This window comes from Toxorhynchites rutilus, chromosome 3 (assembly GCF_029784135.1).
Source record: "Toxorhynchites rutilus septentrionalis strain SRP chromosome 3, ASM2978413v1, whole genome shotgun sequence".
Classification (NCBI taxonomy): domain Eukaryota; kingdom Metazoa; phylum Arthropoda; class Insecta; order Diptera; family Culicidae; genus Toxorhynchites; species Toxorhynchites rutilus.
Genome location: NC_073746.1, coordinates 269,492,229 through 269,515,910, shown reverse-complemented (window position 1 = coordinate 269,515,910; position 23,682 = coordinate 269,492,229). Strand labels below are relative to the sequence as shown.

General features: G+C 39.0%; 1 protein-coding gene across 1 annotated transcript; it reads left to right on the top strand.

Moving 5' to 3' along the window:
- The first annotated feature begins 2,898 nt into the window (after nt 1–2,898).
- On the top strand, nt 2,899–8,634 carry LOC129774223 (gustatory receptor for sugar taste 64e-like). Its single transcript, XM_055777932.1, has 6 exons — nt 2,899–2,965; nt 3,026–3,286; nt 3,351–3,972; nt 4,035–4,197; nt 8,376–8,465; nt 8,545–8,634. The coding sequence occupies exons 1-6, from the start codon at nt 2,899–2,901 to the stop codon at nt 8,632–8,634; spliced, it is 1,293 nt and encodes a 430-aa protein (XP_055633907.1).
- Nucleotides 8,635–23,682: the final 15,048 nt, after the last annotated feature.

The following is a 23,682-nucleotide window of genomic DNA, read 5'->3' as shown; positions in this document are numbered from 1 at the left end:
GTTTGAGTAAATTAAAATTGAAATCATGAGTTTTTGGGTAAAAAACATCAATAAATTTGAGTAGGATTAAGATATTGACAAGTTCTGCATCACAAAATGTTGTTAATTGATAAGCTGTAAAAGTCGTACGAAAACAGTTTTGATGTAGAATTTGAAATATAAAAGTTAAAGCAAAAAACCCGTTTTTTCATGGTCATGGTTAGAAAAAAAAGCTCTAAATCGATTATATTGAAAGATAGAAAAAAAACTTTGTTCTGCAAAGTTGTTTAAAATAACTGGGGCTACAACATTGTCGAACTATGTTTATCTGTATCTATAAAGATAAGAAAGTTAGATTTTTTATTTCATCGACAATTTTGGTCACCCTATTTTCGATAACATAAAAATGAGCGCTCGATCATATGTAACAACTTTGTTGAAGACAGTTTTTGTCTAAAGAACAAATATCTCCCACAAAGTTGTTTTTGGCGCTTTCTATCTAAGTTGCATTGGGGTAACCATGAAAAAACGGGTTTAACTTTTATGTTTCAAATTCTACATCAAAACTGTCTTCGTACGACTTTTGCGATGCAGAACTTGTCAATATCTTAATTATACTCAAAGTTATTGATGTTTTTTTACCCAAAAACTCAAGATTTCAATTTTAATTTACTCAAACACAAAAAATAACATAGTTTCAAGAATCACATTTTATATAAAGTGAAATTTGTTCTTTCAAATACCGTCAACAAACATTTTTTAAGTTTGCCCCAGAAAGACTGACAAACAAATGAAAAGAGCGTGTTTTTTGGGAAGAAATGTCAATAACTTTGAGTGAAGTTGAGATATTGGCAAGTTCTGCATCGCAAAATGTTTGTATTAGTAAGCTCTAAAAGTCTACCGAAGACAGTTTGTATGTAGAATTTGAAATATAAAAGAAATATAAACAATTTTTTTCATGGTGACCCTAACGTAACTTAGAAAAAAGGCGCTTTATCGCCTTTTTTTCAAGAGATAGAAAAAAACTTTGTTCTACAAAGATGTCTCAAATAACTGGGACTACAACATTGTCCAACTATGTTTATCTCTATCTATAAAGATAAGAAAGTTAGATTTTTTATTTCATCGACAATTTTGATCACCCTATTTTTGACAGCATAAAAATGAGCGCTGTATCATATGTAACAACTTTGTCCAAGACAGTGTTTGTCTAGAGAATAACTGTCGATCTCTAAATGCTAATTTCCACTTGAATGCATCTTCTGGACCATTGTGCAATGAGCTAGCCTTTGATTAAAAAATATTGAACTTGCAAAAAAAAAGGATTTTATTTTCGTAATTATTGATTGTAGTCGTTTTTTATTGTTTTCATGGCTTTGGACTAGAGGGCGCTATATTTTTTTTATTTATTACATATCATACCTCGATATCAGAGATGCTTTTTGTTTTTGAGATATGTTCTTTCAAAGTTCACCGTTGGTCCGATTAATCATTTTTCTCTTTTTTTTTTCCAAAAATGACTTTTTACAAAAATTTATTACATTGAACTACTGAACCGATTTCGATGATCGACATATTAAATTGAAGCCAATAAGCTAATGTTTTGAAAAATATCGCACTTTCGGCAAGATTGGATTCTAGTCGCATAGGTTTAGTCTACTCACAAAGGAATATTTAACAAAGACTAAAACAAGTTAAATTTGCAAAATAATAACTCAAAAACGAAAAATAACACCTCTCTGATTTTCGGATATATTATGCAAAAAAAACTCAGCTTTCCAGAAAAAATAAAAAAGACATATGGCGCCCTCTATCTTTAACCGAGAAAACAAAAATTGTCAAATTTGAAAAAAAAATTCTATATACGTCAGTGACAAAATAGCAGTGCAATGCGTGATTATTATATTAGCTACACATACACAGGATATAGATTTTGTAGCACTAAACAAAAAAGAAAACGCACTTTTGACTTCACACCAAATCGTTCGTATCACACTGTATCTGTTCAATCGCTTATTTAAAATTAGCTGCGGCTTCATGAAATGAACATAAACTGTCGTAACAGACACTCACCATATGAATAATACATGAAATGTAATGTAATGTACTTTTCAAAACTCAGATGTATTCATCAATTGTTTGATATTTTTTCAAGTCAATAAAATATGACACATCTCCATTTACATCAACATTTAAATCCAGCTTCTGATTGCCAAAACATAATTTTTTTTCGGAAAACATAATAGTTTTTGCTGTTTCTACCCCTCAGAACACAATATTTTCCTTGAAAATTCATAATCAATGCCTAACATTACCAAATTCGCTCTCAGAGACATGGACCAATTAATATAAACGAATATATCTCATGAAATTTGAATGAAATAAAACCAACCCCAGTAGAAGTTCCTAATTGCTCAAACAGTCTCCGGCCTTTTTTAACACCAGCTGAATCCCCTTCAAACATTATTACAAATTATCACTCTCATCTGCAGTTCTGAATATTATTCAAATCTAGTGTCTCGCATTTTATTTCACTCGAGATGGACGCGCGGCGTCCTTCGCTTGAACATTGTAGCAATCGCGGTTCAAGCACAGCATTCTACTTTTTGCTGACGCAGCCTTACACCCCCGTTAATATACAATTTTGCCGTAAGGATTTTCTTCCCCTTCCCCAACCAAAGAGATAACAGAGTTAGCCCCAAGTTCACGGCACAGCGATGTCCTTGCTGCGCTGTCTGCAATGAATTTTTTATCACAACCAATGACACAGCCTAAACGTTTCCCCCTTTTTTTTGGTACGGGAATAACGCGTCGTACATCTTTTAGTTTTGGCTAATGTTGTTACATTTTGTGTCCTAATAAGCTGCTTTCCCAACCTGGCTCCTCAGATGTTAGTAAAGTGCGATGATTAGCGGGAACATGTTTGGTAGTATAGCTAAAAGCGATAATTTAATTTGCGTTCAACCCAAACCCGCCTGGTTGGAGAGTGAGCAATTCTTGAGTTGTGAAGTGAAAACTCTGCTAGATTTTTAATTCAATTTTCCAGAAGAGTTTCATCGCCAACGGAAGGTGAACCTCGAACGGGAGTGCAGCTTCCTTGCGGTGTTTCGGCCGGTTATCATATTTGGCCAGGTGTTTGGGATATTCCCTGTCTTGGGATACGGTTCGGCCAGGGCCAGAGAAATTGAGTTCAAATTATTTTCCCTGCGAACATTTTACTCGTTGCTGGTGCAATTGGGTGGATCAATACTGTCCGGGTTTTCTATGGCAACATTCTGGACTACCGGAGTGGAGTTCTCCAAGATTCGTTAGTGAAAAAGTAAACGCATATTGAATTTCATTTAATTATAAGTGGAAATTAACTTTTTCAGTATCGTGGATATTTTTCACAATTAACCTTTTAATTACATTATGTTTCACGTTGCTCGCAAAACAGTGGGCCCAACTGATGACACAGTGGGAAAACACCGAACAGAGTCTCCCACGCAGGACTCAACTCTCTGCTGGCAACAGAAAATTACTCCGAAAGGTTAAAGTATTCTCGTCCATCCTGATGATGAGCGCGATGTTTGAACACGCCCTCGCGAAACCATCTGGTCTCTATCGAGCGTACCGATGCGGAATTAAGGAACTTTTGAAGGCACACCTGATGCAAGCCTTCCCCGAAATGTTCAGCTTCATTCAGTACAATATCTATGTTGGATTCGTGGCGCAAGTCGTGACCACAATACTGACATTCTACTGGAACTTCATCGACTTGTTCCTCATCATCCTGAGCATGGGACTGCGAAACAACTTGAAGCACGTAAACGACGTCATCCTAGACTCCAAAGCATATTACCACTCGGAGCTGTTTTGGCATGACCACTGGAAGCACTACCAACGGGTGTGTGAATTGGTGCACCTGTTCAAGGGTAAAATGGCGGTGTTTGTGATAATCTCTTTCGCGAACAACTTGTTCTTCATCTGCATCCAGTTGGTTGGTTTTTTGAAGTAGGTTTTAGTTGTTTGACGAGTGAGCTTTCCGAGATAAACCATGTGTTGTGGGCTTTCAGACCATACCCGGGTATTATAGTAGCGATCTACGTGTGGTATTCACTCGCCCATTTGGTTACAAGGATGGTCCTAGTATCGGTTTATGCAGCTGCAATCCACGATGAATCTAGAAAACTTATACCACTGTTTCGAACCATTCCAACGAAGTATTACAGCAAAGAGGTAAGAGTCGGTTGTGTCACTGTGAAACCAACGCTACTGTTATTTACCTTAATTCTGGTCTATGTAAATTACAGAGAATTCAAGAATAGTTTAACATTTAATATAATACATTTTATTATAACTTTAAATTAGTAAACAATTTACATTCCAAATCTATTAAGTGTACCGGTAAGTTTCTTCGGTTTTACAACAGATGGCGTAACTTGATTATTATTCTAGTGAATCAAATTTCCAGACAATCGTTGGAGAGCTACTGTCATTGCACGTCTTTTTCAGTATATGTCAAACAGTATATATTTTTTGCCACTTCGAATATGTCGAATTTCGCACCAACGAGAGTGTTTTTGCGGGGAGTGTTAATTCAATATGAAGAAAAAAGCTGCGGAAAGTCATCGCATTTTGGTGGAAATTTATGGTGACTATTCTCCAACTTAGATAACGTGTGAGACATGGTTTGCACGGTTTAGAAGCGGTAATTTTGACTTGGAACACGAAGAACGTTCCGGACCGCCAAAAAAGTTTGAAGATGAACGTTGGAGGCTTTACTCGATCAAGATCCGTCACAAACGCAACAAGAACTTGCAGATACATTCGGAGTATCTGAACATTGGGTGTCGTATAAATTGAAGCCACGAGACGTCGAACGCCGTTTTTTCACGTGCGAACAACTGCTCCAACGGCATAAAAGAAAGGGTTTTTTACATCGAATCGTTACTGGCGATGAAAAGTGGGTCCATTACGACAATCCTAAACGTCGGGCAACGTATGGATACCCTAGCCATGCATCAGCATCGAAGGTCGCGCGGAATATTCACGGCCAGAAGGTTATGCTGTCTATTTGGTGGGAGCAGCTGGGTGTGGTGTACTATTAGCTACTAAAACCGAATGAAACAATTACGGGAGACCTCTACCGACGACAATTGATGCGTTTGATCCGTGCACTGAAGGAAAAACGGCCGCAACACGAGCAAAGACACGATAAAGTTATCTGCAGTACGACAATGCTCGGCCGCATGTCACGAAACCGATCAAAACATACTTGGAAACGCTGAAATGGGAGGTCCTATCCCACCCGCTGTATTCTCCAGACATTGCTCCGTCCGATTACTACCTTGTTCGATCGATGCAACATGGTCATGACCAGCACTTCTCCAAGTTTGATGAAGTCAAAAATTGGATCGCTTCGTGGTTAGCCGACAAACCGGTCGATTATTTCCGCAAAGGGATTCCTGAATTGCCAGAAAGATGATGATGATGATGATGATGATGATGATGATGATGATGATGATGGTCCCGCCTCCTTCCCCTACAGAGGTTTGAGCAAGACGAGTTATCTAAAAGATAATTTATTTATTTTTTCTCAACATTGAAATCAGTATAGCAAACACAAAAAACGCACTGATTTTATTCACAGATATAAGTTCAAAAATGGCTGGGTTATATCTAAGATATAACCGCAAGGTGGACGTGGGACTACCTTAGCTTAGCAATCATATGTTTGTATTGATTACATTTTTGATTGAATGAAACAATTTCCGAATTTAATTGAATCCAATATATTTGCTATATGAATAAAAAAAAATGTATGATGCCATGTAAGGTCAATTCATGCATTGTGATAGATTATGTTCTTCATTACAAGTAAATTTAGGACTGTCATCCTTTTACGTTTGGTATGATGGCATCTTGGTTTTGAAGACTTTGTTAGGCAAACAATTTCAGTCGAAACAAAAATGCCCCCGATTTTCATGAATTTGCAATACCAATTCCCCCAGGCACCTCGGTTCTGAAGTCTGTGTTGGGGAAATACATTTCAGTCGGAACAAAAATGTCCCCGACATACATGTATTTGCAATGCCAATTTTCCAACGCTCTATGGATTTGAAGTCTGTGTTAGGGAAACACATTTCAGTCAGAACAAAAATACCCCCAACGTTCATGTATTTGCAATGCAGATTTCCCCAAGGCTGCTTGGTTTTGATTAGGGCGTTTAGATAACGGTTTGACAAGGCAGTTAGGGCGTTTAGATAACGCTTAACATTTTACAATTATTCAATTGTTTCTCTAATGAAAAATATCATTTTATTAATTCTGATAGAAGCGTAGTAATATTCTCTATCAATTGATACAAACATCTTTCCGATCCAGTAAAAAATGTTCGAGTTATAAGCATTCGAAATCTTTCATTTTCTCCTGCATGTTCTGTGTTTAGGTTTTCATTTTACCCCCCATGTACTCCGGTTAGACGTAGTCCCACGTCAAAAAATTGCAATGTCAAAAGACAAGCCAATACTCAGTCATGTCCGCCACAGAGCCGGTACGGTCCCGACGAGGCCCTTGTGGCCAAGTGGTCCACCAGAGCACAAGTCCAACCGCCAGCCTTGTTTTGGATTGACTAAGAATATCCTCATTCAGCGAAATCGAGAAAATTTCCTATACGAAAAATTCCTAGACCGGCACTTAAAAATCTTTCAATTTAATATCCTTTATATCCGTGCCACGCGCGCGACGCTCAAACTTTGGTAGACTACTTTTATTTTATTTTTCAACTAATACAACTATAAAAACAACAAAATAAAAATAAAAATAGTTCATCATCACCAGATCATGACAGACATAATAGAGATCAATACAAATTAAAAAAAGATAATTTAAAAAAAATAAATAGTCTACACAATATGATCCGTTAGAAAACTTCGTCAGGTTAATTGAAAATATTAAAACAAACTACAAAAAATTGTCCACATTGATTATCCGTTCGTATAAAACTTCGTCAATAAAAATCTTCCTCATAAAATTTAAAAAAAATCGTTCGACTGTTAATTAAAGACAGCTTTCACGTGTGAAATACAGTGCCTCTTAAATTCTGTAAGTGTTGTTGCGCATTTAATATGTCTTGGCATCGAGTTGAAAAATTTATTCCTTTGAAGTACAACGTATTTTGTGGAGCACATGACAAGAAATTAGGTGTTCTTAATTCATTCGCGTTTCTAGTGTTATATCTATGGAAATCACTTCCTCTTTCAACTCGATCACACAAATATCGAGGCAGCAAACCGTTAACTACTTTAAAAATGAACACCATAGTTAAATAGACAATTCTTTGCTTCACGGATAACCATTTTAGAGCGTCCAGAATCAAAGATGAGGAAGTGAATCTATTACATTTTAGAATCAACCGCATTATTTTGTTCTGCAAACGCTGTAATCTCGATATTTGTGTATCATTGGCTAAAAATAATATGGAAGAACAAAAGTCTAAATGAGGAGAGATGATTGATTTGTATAGCTGTATTTTGCTGCAAATAGTTAAATCGTTTTTCAATCGGCATAAGATTCCATACTTCTTGGCAATTTTCTTGATGACATTGTCAATGTGAGTATTGAACTTGAGTTTGTTATAAATAATCAATTTCCCCAATAGATGAGAAAAAGTTGTGACTAGCGATGGGCAATAAATTTGTAACCATTTTTGTAGAATAAAGCATTAATTTATGAAAAAAAACAAGAAGTTTACCGATACTCCTATTAGAAATGTACAATGATCTCAATAATGATGCCGATATTGCCAGCAATTTGAAGGTGTTACATATATTTTAAACACCATACCCTATCACCATAGATAACGGTTGACTGACCTCATTTTCATGTCTTGGAATAAATTCACTAGAATGGGGCGATGACTAGACGTCACGTAAAAACATAGCTCTTTATGTATTGCCTTCACTTCCACGATAATTGCAATCGTGCTTGTGGCATCGAACCATGTGAATAGAGAAGAAGGAATATCGTTCATTCATACTGAGTTCTATTATCCCTGCTGGGCTACCTAGGACAGCTGATGTAAGCATGGCAACGTTAGTTGTGCTTAAGGCATTATCTTCGTCTCCTACCACAGCTTCCGTTAGCAGCTAGCGAGACCGTCGCATATGCTCATTTTGTTACACATATTAGACGCGTGCTTCCGTCCATAAAATATGTTAAAGTATGCTGCAGGTCCAACGTTATATTATGACACTCAATCTTCCATTTATCGACTTCTACAAAATGTGCTATCAAATCCGAAATTTCCTGCAATAAATGACGTACACTAAACTTATTTGAGATCGATTTCCGGCGTAAAAAATAGATTTATTATTTTGTTTTCCATATTTTGTTTATGATATTCTTGTTTTCAGTTGCAACGGTTCCACGAACAGGTGGAAAATGACAAAGTTGCCCTTTCTGGATTTGGATTTTTCCATCTTACTCGGAAATTACTTCTGAAGGTAAAACCAAAGCGATGAAGCGAATAATATCCGAAGGTGTAGTAAATACTATTATTTTCCATTTCTTCACCATTCACAGATATCTGCTACCATAGTTACTTACGAGTTGGTGCTGCTACAGCTGAATGACGCCGAAGAGAAGAACGGAGACCAGAATCCATGCACTTGAATCCACAATGGTTATTTATTTTATAAAAACTATAGAGCGTAGAGCATCATTGTCAAATTGAAATAATCTTCAAATAAACACATTTTTATCTTCAAGTGTTGTTAAACTACACCCACAAGTACCAGAATAAAATGATTACGCTATTAAAGAAAAAGCACTAAACTACCCAATCCTCCCCAATTTCACATTTTACTACCGCATCATCATTCATCCCATAAAAGTTAATCTTTAGTTGGCAAATTCTGAGAAGAAAACAACTCGGGGGAAGTCGAGGCACACCAATGCCGCTGTGCCAACATGGTGTACTTCATCATAACCACCTTAAGAGTAAATATAACCGCACCCCCTCCATCTGTGCGGTGCAATAAAACGTTATCGTTTAGATTACACTCTATGCTACCGCCACTGGAAAATAGATGCTAACTAATGGCGAGCGTAGTTCGCCTAGTTCGGTAGTGAAACCTCTTTTCCATAAAGGACACCCACCTCCGACAGGAGCTGACAGTAGTATCACTCCAGCAGGAATCACAATATAGTTTTATATATGGCGTTCATCGATTGCAACCCCACTTTTACGGATAAGTGACATACCGAGTTTGCCGAACTACTCGTAAGGCACGTTTTATCGTTCGATTCAGCTCTGCCGCTCTTAGCGTCGATGTCAAGGTACATACCACCAGGATGCCAACGAAGTACCAAAAGCAAACAGAAGCGGCGCATCCATCTATGAAGGACCCATATATCGAACCGAAAATGTTGAGGCAACATTGCTTTAATATGAACACAAGTGTGTTTAAACGGAAATGTTAAGCTTACTCGTTCGGTGCGTCGGTAAGTTTGTTCTCCTTCCAACGTAAATTTAATAATCAGTTATCGATAGGTGTTTCAAGATTTCAGAGATCTCATCTAGCCAAAGCAAAACGCGATGGAGAAACACTAGTTATATTACATTGAATTTAGTGAAAATTACGTTGAAGAAAGCAATATTTTTACTTAGGACTACGTCTAACAGGACTATATGGAGGGTAAAATGAAAATCTAAACACGGGACATGTAGGAAACTTGTAGGGAAATCACAAATTTCGACATATGTCATGCTTGTTCTCGCGCGAACAGAAATAAATTCATTTCATGGAAATATGGCGCTTTTGAGGCAACTTTCACTAAAGAGTTTTTTTTTCCTAAATATATATTTTTATCAAGGCTCATATGGCGTTAGCCTGACGGGGCCGGAGTTCAATATTTTGACAGTTTTTCTTATTATCTATGTTAGTAATATGTAACCGATTACTCGCGGTCGGCTCGAGGTTAGTATTACAAGTGTTCTCGTAATTGGGATGTTGCTGTCTCCAATGCTCTGTACGTGTGCCCGACACGGGATACTTCCTATTGGGATGCAGCTGACCATTAATCAGCAACGCCCCCCTAGTATGTACCCCATATCTAGCGTGGTGCGTCTTCTTGACTCGAGGAATCCAGGATAGAATAGTCACTAGCCGGCGCAATCATCAGCTCGTGTAGAGTTGTCATGAGCGGTACAACCTTTGGCTCTTGTTGAATAATCAGTGGACTGCACAACCTTCGTCCCGTGCATCTGTAAAGAGTGTGTGTATGTATTGCCGCGACTAAGTAAAAGTTTATCGATCGCTAGGAGAGATATGAAACGGGGACACAACGAAGGAAACATCATTAAACGTTGACATCGGCGTTTCTGAGGAACAGGTATAGATGAAGCAGAAGATCAGGATCCAGGCAACCTAAGATATCCCGGACGGGGATATCCGATTGTCTGCCTTGTGCTCTCAGTGCTCTAGAGAGCTGAGAGCGAGCAGCATGGAACCGGATACACGACCAGACAACATGCTCGATGTCGTGGTAGCCATCGCCACAATCACAAAGATTGTTTGCTGCGAGTCCAATGCGATAGAGATGCGCGTTTAGGTTGTAGTGATTGGACATGAGCCGAGATATCACGCGAATGAAATCACGACCTACATTCAATCCCTTAAACCAAGCACTCGTCGAAACCTTAGGGATAATCGTGTGTAACCAACGACCGAACTCATCTTCACTCCACATGCGCTGCCAACTAACGAGTGTGTCCTGACGAGGAATGTGAAAAAAATCATAATAGGCAATTTGCCTTTCAAAAAGTGTGCCTTCTGAAGCGCCCATCAGCTAGCGAGTCCGCTTTCTCATTCCCCGGAATCGAGCAATGAGAGGGAATCCATGCTAAGGTAATCTTGAATAATTTTTCGACCAAAACACTCAATAGATGTCTTATTCTTGTTAGGAAATAAGATGAGCGTTTATTAACTTTCATTGAGCGGATTACCTCTATTGAGCTGAGACTGTCTGAAAAAATAAAATAATGGTCGATGGGCAGTGTTTCAATGATCCCTAGAGCATAGTATATCGCACCCATTTCTGCGACATACACGGAACAAGGATCTTTAAGTTTGAAAGAGGCACTGGAATTTTCATTGAAGATGCCGAAGCCAGTGGACCCGTTTATGTATGAACCGTCAGTAAAGAACATTTTATCAGATTCAACTTTCCCATATTTTTCCGAAAATATCGACGGAATAACATTCTAGCTTAGGTGATCTGGTATTCCATGGATTTTTTGTCGCATGGACAGATCAAAAATGACAGAGGAATTGCAAAAGTATGGGAAGCAAACTTGGTTGGAGATGCCTGGTGAAGGGTGCACGTCGTGAGTAAGGTACTCATGGTATAAAGACATAAAACTTGACTGAGGAGTCAGTTGGAGTAGATTTTCGAAGTTATCAATCACCAATGGATTCATGATCTTGCAACGGATGAGAAATCTGTAGGATAATTCTGTGAACCGAAGAGTAAGCGGGGGTACTCCTGCCAAAACTTCGAGACTCATCGTATGTGTCGAATGCAAACACCCCATGGCTATACGCAAGCAACGATATTGCATCCTCTCCAGCTTGAGAATATGAATCCTGGCAGCTGATCGGAAGCAAAAACTGCCATATTCTAACACTGACAATATCGTTGTTTTGTACAACTGAATGAGGTCTCCTGGATGGGCACCCCACCATGTTCCAGTAATTGTTTGGAGAAAATTGATTCTTTGCTGGCATTTCTGTTTCAAATACGCAATGTGTCTCCCCCAGGTACATTTAGGATCAAAATATACACCCAGGTATTTAAAAAACATAGAGTGTTGAATCGTTTTGCCGGATAGGTAAAGCTGGAATTGCGCGGGTTCGTGCTTCCTAGAAAAAACGACCATTTCAGTTTTCTCCGTAGAGAATTCGATACCCAGCTTGAGGGCCCACGTGAACAGATTGTTCATGGTATCTTGCAACGACTTTTGCAGAACGACGGGATTAGTACCCGTGATGGAAATAACTCCATCGTCTGCAAGTTGTCTCAGCGTGCAGTCTCTAGTTAGACAATCATCCATATCATTGACGTAAAAACTGTACAAGAGGGGGCTTAGGCAGGAGCCTTGCGGTAGGCCCATAAAACTGTAACGAGAAGATTTTGAGTTGCCATGAGAGAAATTCATGTGCTTTTCTGACAGTAAATTGTACAGGAAATTATTCAGAATTGGTGAAAGTCCACGATTATGAAGCTTCTCTGAGAGAATTTCCATGGAAACTGAATCAAATGCCCCTTTGATATCGAGGAAAACGGAAGCCATTTGTTCTTTGCGAGCAAATGCGATTTGGATTTCAGAAGATAGCAGCGCGAGACAATCATTCGTCCCTTTACCTCAGCGGAAGCCAAACTGCGTATTTGACAGCAAATTGTTCGTTTCGACCCACTTGTCCAAACGAAGTAGAATCATTTTCTCTAACAATTTGCGAATACAGGATAACATTGCAATCGGCCTATACGAGTTGTGATCGCAAGCCGGCTTGTTGGGTTTTCGTATGGCTATCACTCTCACTTGTCTCCAGTCATGCGGGACAATATTCAGCTCCAGAAACTTGTTGAACAAGTTCAGCAAACGCTGTTTTGCCAAGTCGGGAAGATTCTTCAACAAGTTGAATTTAATCTTGTCCGACCCCGGAGCTGAATTGTTACATGAGAGAAGGGCAATTGAGAATTCCACCATCGAAAAATTCTCATAATCGCTTTGAAGTGGAATATCGCGTACGACGTTTTGTGCAGGAACGGTGTCGGGGCAAACCTTCCTTGCAAAGTTAAAAATCCAACGGTCAGAGTATTCCTCACTTTCATTGGTATGGTTCCAGCCACGCATTCTCCTAGCCGTATTCCAAAGAGTACTCATAGCGGTCTCCCTTGACAAACCATTGACGAATTTCCGCCAATATCCACGCTTTTTTACTTTAATCAGACCTTTTAGTTTGGCTTCTAGAGCTTGGTACTTTCGAAACCATTCCACTAATCCAGTTTTCCTGAATTTTTTGAAAGCGGATGATTTTTCAAGGTAGACCTTTGAACACTCCTTGTCCCACCAAAGTGATGGAGGACGACGTCGGAAAGTGGTAGCCGGTACACGTTTCTTTTGAGCTTGAAGTGCGCTATCGTAAATCAAACTTGATATAAAATTATACTCTTCTAGCGGAGGAAGTTCATGCATCGAAATGATTGCTTCAGATATTAATTCTGCAAATTTTCTCCAGTCAATATTCTTCGTGAAGTCATACGCAATATCGACTGACTCACTAGATTTTGATTCATTGGCGATCGATAAAATTATTGGTAGGTGATCACTACCGTGGGGATCTTGGATTACCTTCCATGTGCAATCCAGAGATAATGAAGAAGAGCAGAGAGATATGTCTAGCATGCTTGCCCGTGCAGGAGGGTTGGCTATTCTGGTTGCTTCCCCAGTATTCAAAATTGTCATGTTGAAGTTGTCGCACAGATCATAAATCAACGTGGCACGGTTGTCATCGTAGAGTGACCCCCATGCTGTTCCATGGGAGTTGAAGTCACCTAAGATTAACCGCGGCTCCGGCAATGCCTCGATAATATCAAAGAACTGATGGCGGCCTACCGTAGGCCTGGGAGGAATATATATCGAAGCAATGCAGAGTTCTTTGCCATTGATTTGTATCTGGCAAGCGACAACTTCAATGCCTGTAATCGATGGGATAGTGACTCTATAGAAGTAGTGACGTTTTTTGATCCCCAATAGTACGCCACCAAACGAGTCGTTACGATCTAGGCGAATAATGTTGAAATCGTGAAAATTCAGCTCGTCGGCTGAACGAAGCCATGTTTCACAGAGAGAAAATACATCACAGTTAGAACTGTGAACTAAAAATTTAAATTGGTCTAGTTTAGAGATGATGCTTCTGCAATTCCACTGTATGACAGTGGTCAAATCCTAGACCTCTTGCGCTGAATTAGGCATCGAGGGAAATGAACGCTGCTAAAAAGCCACATTTTTCTTTCAAAAATGTTCTCACAACCGGAAACAAACATAATACTATGCTTTTAAGAGGATCATTTATATTTAAAGCATTTAAAATGTTATCCACAAGGTCTGAAAGCGCAAGCAGGCCAGGTAGTGGCTGTTGCTTCGACCGCGAAAATGGAACAGACGTGTTCGTTGTTGTTCCGGGAAGTGTTGAGGACCCCTGGTTGGTAGCATGACCACGTAAACCGGGAGGTAATTGCTTCGGCCTATTCTCAGCACGTTCAGTTCGAGGCTTCATTCCAACTTGGGAAGGTTCGGTATTCTTTCTGGGGAGTGATGGAAAAGAAGTAATTTTTCTTTTCCTGATGGCACCCTGCGATGTACCGGAACATCCGGCATTGGGAGCGTCAGCAACAGGCTCGTCGTTCTGCAGAATGGAGTAGGGATTGTCCTGTGTCGTTGGCACGGAACTCTTAAGCATTTCTGCAAAAGTCCGCTTGGAACGTTCCTTTAAGGAGTCCCGCCGCAATGAAGACACTTGTGCTCTTTCGCGCAAGGATTCTCATCATGGCTGTCTCCACAATCTGCGCAACGTTTTTTATTGCAACAATAGGCGGCCGTGTGACCGAGTTGCATACATTTGTTGCATTTCATTACCCGGGGTACAAACAACCGAACAGGTAAACGAAGTGCCCCTATTGCAACGTAATTTGGAAGGGCGGAACCCTCAAAAGTCACACGAAAAGAGTTTGTCCGATTGAGAATTCTTTTGTCATTTTTATGTGACACAGATTTCAGTCGATCGCATGCAAGAATCTTCACAGTTTTTAGTGTGGAGTTCTTGAAGCGACCGACACCATCGATTATCTATTTTCGGGTCAAACCCTTTTCGGTTATTACACCGTCTATTTCGACGTTGCAACAGGGTACGTATACACGATACTCAATCGCAAAGAGGTCGCAGCGCGTTATTTTGTTCGCTTGGGTCCTGCTTGAGACTACAACTCGTAGTTTGTCTGGCCCATCCGTGTAATTTCGGTAACGTCAGAAAAATGATGAGTTAGTTCCTTCGAGATGCGAATGACATTGAGAGGTTTGGATTTTCGTCTAAAGTACACAATGAATGGGCCTTTGGAGCCTTCAGGGTATTCTTTAGGACGAAAATCCTGTTTCTCGTCGATTTCCTCATCTTCGGAACTATCAACTTCGTAAACAGAATTTTCTACCTCAATTTCTGCTTCATCCTCCTGCTCTTCAGGAGGAGGTTCGGTATCAGAAATATTCAATTGCGTCAACGGGGGGTCCTTTCCGCCCTCAGCCATATTAGAAAAATCGGCCAACTGTTCGATATGAACCGAATATAATAATTATCAAAATGAATAAGCAAAAAAAAAATATTATAAGGTTATGCTACGGATAATATTTATATTAATTTATTTTATTTATATAAAATTCTAAAATGAAAAAAAGTTCCAATAAAATTTCAACGGTAATGTAACCAAAAAACATAGACACCCCTAATGCCAACGTTTGCCGATTTGGTAAACACACAGATGAACAATGGTGTAAATCGAGCACAGATGGTAGAAGGAATGATAGGAGGACAAAAGAAAAATAAACTTATACTTGCCACTGCTGTGTGGCGTGTGTGATGAATCTGTCTGAATTGTATCCTCTGCGTCTCGGTCGCGCACCACTTTGAGCTTCGCTCTACTCGCAAGCGCAACCGATGAAAAACAAACACAGTCTGGTTTGATGTGGAAAAAAACACCTTTGTTGGATCGTTTCGAAAACCTGTCCGATCTACTTGCGAGTTATCGAACGAATTCGAACTTGCTAAAGAGTTATATCAATACAATTCAATTCAACAGTTCGATGCATTCTAAAGTTATATTATATCTACAGCCAACCGTATCGAATAAATTTTACTTCCTCCTTTCCGAACCGATCATTCATTTTCTGACCAGGAAGCAAAGCAGAACAGAAGGAGCGAGAGCATTACCGTAGCCTCAGTATCTTCAGCAGAGTCAGCAAACAAGTTTCAATGTTCCTGTCATCCAAAGGAGAACCGTAACCCAATCCAGCACAAAGTGATGTAATGGTATGGTGGTGATGATACAGATGTGAATACCCTTTGGCTGCATTCAGTGGGTTTGGAAGAGAAGATGCATTACACGTGCATTGGCAATAAGGACACGAATTGCGATACATAGCCTCTCACGAGAACAAAAATAAATCCATTCCATACAAAAATATCGCGCTTTTCAGGGACCATCGAAACTTTCAGGTAAGAGTTATTTCAATACTATTCAATGCAACAGTTCGACACGTTCTAAAGTAATATCCGAAATAATGAAAAGAAAATTGTGTCGCCTAGTTGCAAAACCGGCCAACTCCACAAGTTTGAAAAATTCGTTTTTATCGGTTTTTAGACCTTAGATACATCTGCCACTTGTTTGTAGTGAGAAACAGCAACAATATCGGTCAATTCCCTATAAAACACGCGTTTGAAAATCACGATGTGCTGCAAAATTGGTGGCGTGATGCTACAGAAAATCGCCTTTGGAGCTGTTCATATACCACGTGGACAGAAAAAGCATGATTTTAGACACCCCCTTCCCCCTCCGTGGACAAGCGAGGACATTCCTTATACCCCTCCCCCTGTTGTCCACGTGAACATTCCTCCGGTTTTGAGGAAAAAATCAAGAAATTCTATTTTTTTCGCTTAAATTTCATTTCAAGTTTGTTTCTATTTTCTATTTTCTATTCCATATTTTTATTGATAAAAGTTATCAATGGTAACGATTTGTCTTGAAATCTTCGATTTGTTTCAACATTGTCCAGGAGCTCATTATTTTCTTCCGAATTACATTTACGTTATCTCCATATCCATTTTAAAATATCGATTGTTAACTTATTCTCGAGTATTTTTATTAAAGCTGGCTGGCTGTTTGAGTTTTCAAAAAATCAGACAATGAAATCAAGAACTTTGTTTGAAAACAGAATTTTCTCGCCTGAACATCAATGACTTTCGTGTTTACAGGTTCGGTAGTGCCTGATGGCTCTAATGAACCTAGTAAAAACAAAACACCTGCAGTATCATCGTGATCGATGATTCCGTTGACCTACAACCCTTAATTGTTAAATCATGCTAAACATTGTCCTGAAAAATTCGTGTCGATTCTAAGGAAAAAACCAAAAGCATATTTTTGTAGACATACATCTTTTCGATCATAGATGCACCGTTTTTTCCTGAATATTTCAGAATCCTTCATGCAACTTGAGAGTTCCATCCTCTCAGAACATATGTTATGCAGTAAGTTGAAGTTCTTACAAGAATCTTAACATAGACTGAAGATGCAATATTTGGTGAGTAAGGCGGGTGGAGTTATAGAAGTGCCCTAGAAGCGTTCTGGATCGTTAATTTTAATACGTTCAGCAGCTAGCAGTACTTGTTGGAATTCATCGGAGCTGGTTGCTTGGTAGAAGCTCATGATACAAATTTTAGTCCAGTTTTACCAGACCCAGCCATAACTTTCTTCAAGCGAAAACCTGCTTCGGGGTTCCATTCACTTGCTAAGATTTTTTTTAACTCAACATTCTTGTGAATGATTTGCCCTTTACAATTCGCTACAAATGTGTATTTTCGTCGCGTTTATGAAACGAATTACAGTATGAGATAAGTCCCTTCAAGTGTTTTTCGGTAAAATAAACGCTTATTCCGGAATCTGGTCGGATTTGAAATTAGCACAATGTTGCGTTCTTTAAGAGGAAATTCTAGTCTAGAAATTTGAAAAAAAAACTATTTTTTCTCGTTTTTCTCGAAACATGCTTTTTTTCAAACTGGATTATACGATATCTCAAGTTCTGCTTATCCGATCTATGTTTGTATGAATACAATCTGTATGCATCTCTCTATCGCATGAACCTATAAAAAGTCATAATTTCGTAATTTTACTATTTAAGAAAAATCAAGAAACTTGAAAAAACAACATTTTTTTCTTCAAATATCCGCCATTTTGTCAAAAAACACTCCTTCGACTTGTCCGAGGTTCATGCGATAGTGGCATCTTTACTGATTCAGAATCTGTTCGATTTGTTTGTTTCAGATAACCAGAAGAGGTGGAATCGTGTACGCCATGGCACAACTTTTTTTTTGCACCCCCTCACTTGATCAGCTTCTAATTATGGACATATTTTTTTCCGTTCAATATTTGTTTTAGATAGATACACAAATAGTGATATAATGGATGGTAAAAATATTCTTTGTTTAACTTTTTCGGAGCTCGAAGAAACGTCCGAAATTCGTGTCTCTATCCCCCTTAAGCTGATCGAGTCAAATCCTATAGGATTGTCAAAGGTTGCAACCTTGAAATGCAGAATGCAAAGGTTTGTTTCGTTCGGATTGTGATATGTCAAATCCGATCGGGTTCCGTAATATGGGTTAATATGTAGTCCATGCATTGTTGCATGTTTGCATGTTTTTCGTGATGTTTCGTTTCTCATGAACGGTGATTCTCGACATCTGTAGCGAATCTTCTAATTCATGAGCATGAAAGATTAATCTTTTTCTTTAATAAATAGCGGCATGAACTTTCCAGACAACTCAAAAAAAAGTGTATTACAAAAAATACCAAACATCAATGAAGAACAACATCATTGCAAGACATAGTTCTCCAGAGATACGGCCCGTACACACATGGAAGAATTTGTTGTTCGTTCAATGTTCAGAAATCCTTGAGAGTGCTCGAAAAAAAACCAAACAGTTTTGTCATCAAGAGCAAAAGCTGAATTCAACCCGCACTTAAGTCGTGATTTTTAGTACTACAAAAAATCCAACATTCTTTGTGTTATTAGGTGTCTTTATCCTGACGGATTTAATGGCCCTCTATTACCGATTGGAATAAATTGATGGATCCGAGTTCATTTGCGTTACCTTCAGAATATACATTTCAGGAAAGATATTCAGTCATATGAAAAAATATGAATGTTTGACCGAGCATCACTCTCAAGCAGTTCAGTCTTTTTATTGATGAATACTGAGTACTGGGGCGTGAAGTTCAAAAAATTGTTAAATACAAACCAGATCTCATTAAATTTTGACCATTAACTTGAATGTTTTACTTTAAAAAATACCACGTTAACATTATCAAAAAAAAAATACCACGTTAACAAAAAAAGTGTCCACGTTAACATTATCAAAACCCCCTCCCCCCTCACCGTGAACAAACGAGGACATTTTCGTAACCCCTAGCCCCCTTAAAGTTGTCCACGTGGTATGTGGACAGCCCCTTTCCTGTAAAATGTTTTTTTTTGGAGTTGGCCGGTTTTGCAACTAGGCTGCACAATTGTTTTTTTTTTTGACGTAGAACTACGTCTTTCATTAAGGGTGCCAAATCAGAAAACAGGTCACGTTTTTTTTTAAATAAAGTTAATGTTAATAACTATTTTTGTCGCGAACGGATTTTGGAGATTTACATGCTAAACGAATCGGAAATTCCATAAGATTTGTTTAATATGCTATACATTAGATTCTCCTGGTTTGTAGATGGTTGAATTCATGAAAACTTTAAGCGTTTCCATTTTCCCATACATTTGTTCTGTCCATTTGTGTGCTTTCCCGAACATAGCTGTCAATAACGAGCAACTTATCGACGACCAACGGAGGGGAAATCGTAGGATTTAAAGTCTCCGTAAACGAAGAAAAGTAGAAGAATGAAGAGGAATACTTGCCTACAGTATAAACAGTGAATTTCGCTGAGGCAAACTTTCATTCGGCATCGGACTGTTGAGCAATCTAGTTCACTTTGCTTTCGCTGCTCTTCGATCTAAGATTGGACCCCACCAGTGGTAATCCAACTTGGATATCGTCGTTTGGTTTTTCTGTTCGTTTTTCGCGTTATTCGTATCGTGTGTTTTGTTTTCCGCGTCATAAATTGGACGCTTCGCGTAGTGTGTGATGAGCAAGAAGAAGAGGAAGGCAGGCTCGAGTCCTGCAAAAAAACGAACGCATTGCCAGGGGCAATAAAATTTCGAGGCAAGCGTCATCTACTGCTGCATGCGATGTTGGTGCAGTGAAAAGCGCTCGCACTGAACCGAGCCTTCGCGAGTGTGACACCGCATCGAACAACGGCGAAGTAGGCAATTTCGGCGCGTCGTTCGAAAATGTAAACGCCGTTACCCAGACAGCAACCAAAATCAAGCTCCCCCCGCTGGTGGTGAAGGCGGTCGCTCTTGGCAAAGTCATCAGCGAATTCGCATCGATGGGTGTTACAGCAGAGAACAAGCTGTGTGGCATAAATCAGTCTTTTTCCAAGCAGTTAACATTGTTTGTTTTCCGTCATCATAAGGGCTTCGTTGGTGCCTTTGAGAATGCATCAATGCATTAAACTGACGTTATGGCGAAGCAGGCGGTAAGGTTGAGCGCCAAAAAATTATTTGGGGAATACCATGCATCTTGAATGTCTTACTGGAATGTTATAAGCTATTTGGGTTCGCGTGCCAATCGCAAAACTGCCTTCAACTAGGATTGCATTTGCGCTAATATTGATCATAATGAATCATTGCTACTGTTTTCGAGGTTGTTATTAACAAAAAGAGTTTATTTCGCTTGTTTAGTCACCAAGAAAGTAAATGTCGTTCTGGAATTTATTACATATTACTCTCATAGGGGTCAGACGGACCTCCCTCTAAACCTCGATCCCTGGTCTGAGCCTCGGGGATCGTTGAGGTTGGGCTCTCAAGGCCTCTTTTTGCCGTGGCTAGCTCGAGCTTGAGGCCTTTAGCTCTCAGGGTCGGCTTTCCTCGTATTTGAGGTGATTTTGCGGGTCAAGGGCTCGGATTATCCCCAATATTAAACAGGTAAGTATATATTTTTTTCTCTTATTGTTACCTATTGTACAATGGCTGCTGTGTAGGTGTGTAGTGTGTCGTGATGGCCGGCCGGCTTGTGCTGCTGATACACGCGATGTCGGGATCTCGGTGTCTTGACGGTTGAGGTCCTCTCGGGTAGGCAGTGGCAGGATCGCCAAAGCTTTGCTGCGGGCCAGCTTCAGAAAGCTGGGTTGCTGTACTCGGTGCTATAAGCACGTTGTTCAACGGAGTTTTATCCCTTGATTCAAATAACGGGCCCTATCAAAGAGGAATATTTATGGCTACTGGCTACGCTAGGTTATCTGGTTGCAAATTCCTGAAATCATACCTGATTCTTTTAATGTTTATTAAGCTCACACTTCCTATTGTTCTATAGGCTTTGATTTTATGGCACTGTAGAATAAACTAATTGATTGGTGCTTCCAGCTCAGAATTCAACCAGGAAATGGTAGCCTTTTCATATCACTCCTACTAAGTAGCTTCTTACAATTTTCTTCCTCTTCATTCGATAGCTTTTCATTTTCTCTTTAATCATCTATATTCCCTTTTCGATGTTCTTTTCGTGTATCAGGGACTGCAGCTTTCCGAAGGTAAGTGTGTGTGTGTAGTGTGAGTGTTGTACTAAAACTATTCCTAAAAATACATATATAGTAATTTTCCAGAGCGTTATCTTTATTTTGATACAAACAAACTAGAGCCTACATAACGAAACAGTAACAGACACAACCTCCTATAATTTTTTTATAATTTGTTTGCCGAGAGAAAACCTTGTAGAATTTAGGAGTGTTTTGGGCTTATTGGCGGTTGGTGACTTGCCGATCGATCATTGAATTTTCACCAATTCGTGCATTGTACAACAGTACAATAGGCACAACACATTGCGAGCCGAATGGGAAGAAGCAGTGAGGACTGTGAGGACTTCGATCAAAAGCTAAAGGTGAAAATTTATTCTACTACGATTACTATAGTAAACATTAACAAAATCGATTTGGGTTTTCTGTTGTCGTTCTGAAAAAGATGCTGAATAAAATCATTTGTGGTTTATTTTTCTTTTTTTGGAGCCTTGGAGATGTAATTTTGATTAGAGATACAGAAAAAAACTACTTGGATTTTCGATGAATTATTCAAATTGACACTCCTTGGTGTAGTTCTATGCCTCCCGGGTTATGTCCTTTACATTATCCACCCGTTTTTTTGACATTTTTCTTATTTCCACTCCACGAATGTTTCAATCTTTATGATCTTTATGATCTATATATAATGATCTTAGGATCTATATAAAAATAAAGCCTGTTTCAGTTAGAATTTGGTCGCATAAAGCAGGACATTTCAAAGCGTGCAAAAAAGGGAAGGATGTCATTTTGTAACTTATTTAATGAATTTTAAGGGAAAAACACATACAAATTATTCGTCAGCTGTTCGGATGAATTTTCGAACTTTTCGTGTGATACCACCCATCATTTTCTGCACAGTACTGCTGGTAACCGCATTTGCTGTCTTATTCCACCACTTCTCCATTTGAGCTTTTTTTTTCTTTCTTTATTAAAGAGATTTTCAGCCAAAGGCTGGTTCATCTCTAGCTCCATTTGAACTGGTTTTTTGGCGGTTCCGCCACATTTCTTCAGTTTTCCTTCGATATATATCTCAATATCTCTCGATTGAACGAAAATCCGAACACCCACCAAGGGCTGATAGTTTTTTTCAATAAAATCAATCTTGTTCTTCATATACCACTTGACGACATCCTGGTTTGATGGCAGCTTCCCAAGTCAGATCAGAACATCTCCGGACCTTTTTGTGATCAAATGAACGACAAAATCATTGTCTTCTCTCCACAACCATAAATTCGCTGAACTGTACTTTGTCTCGCCCAGGATTTTTGTGGACTGCCTTTGCTTACAGATTCAATTTTGGAAATTTCAGAAATTATGCGATCTTTCTTCCTGACCACGTCGGGTTCTCAACCTGAGTGTGCATAATTTTTCCCGCCTTTCGGGTTCTATCATCCAGATCAAAAACGATGTCAATAATTACTCGATGTGACAACAAGGGGCGCTGCAATGAATAAAAATGAGCGACCAAATTCTTTCTGAAACACACTTTAAATGGAACAACTGATACAATCTACTCACAATGTTGTATCTCTTCATGGATAATTGTAGTTCAGGTGCTCTAAACATCTATTTTTGACGTAAGACAACGTTTTACATTAAGGGTGCCAAATCAGAAAAAAACAGGTCACGTTTTTTTTTGAAATCATGTTATCGTTAGTAACTATTTTTGCTGCGAACGGATTTTAACGATTTGCATACTAATCGAATCGAAAATTTTCTAAGATTTGTTTGATATGCTATACATTACAATCCCATAGTCTGTATATGGTTCGAATCGATGAAAATTGTAAGCATTCCCGTTTCCCCATACATTTGTTCTGTCCATTTGTGTGCTTTCCGGAACAGAGCTGTCAATAACGGGCAACTTATGCAGCCGCTAGAATAGATACAACGAAGGGGGATAGAGAAAAGAGAATATTTGCGAAGTAAACTCCACCCTTGCATAGTAATTAAGCGTAAAAGTATTGCATTTCCTCTGAGGAAAATTCTCAGAATCTTTCTGTACCCGAAACAACAAAAGTCGCTTATTCTGCCCGTTTTGTGTTTTATGTTTCCCCTCGAGCTGTGAACACTAGCGAATATTTCACTTGAATTGCATCTGGCATTGCAATTAACACAACAATCCGAGCCATGGCAAAGCAGGCGAAAAAAGAGAAGAGTGCAAATGCTTATTGGTCGCTTCTAGCC

Excerpts from the sequence above, each read along its gene's own strand:
- LOC129774223 (XM_055777932.1), top strand. The coding sequence starts at position 2,899 with ATGTTTGGTAGTATAGCTAAAAGCGATAATTTAATTTGCGTTCAACCC. Across the intron at positions 4,198-8,375 it reads CGAAGTATTACAGCAAAGAG|TTGCAACGGTTCCACGAACA; the intron begins GTAAGAGTCGGT and ends TCTTGTTTTCAG. Across the intron at positions 8,466-8,544 it reads CTCGGAAATTACTTCTGAAG|ATATCTGCTACCATAGTTAC; the intron begins GTAAAACCAAAG and ends CACCATTCACAG.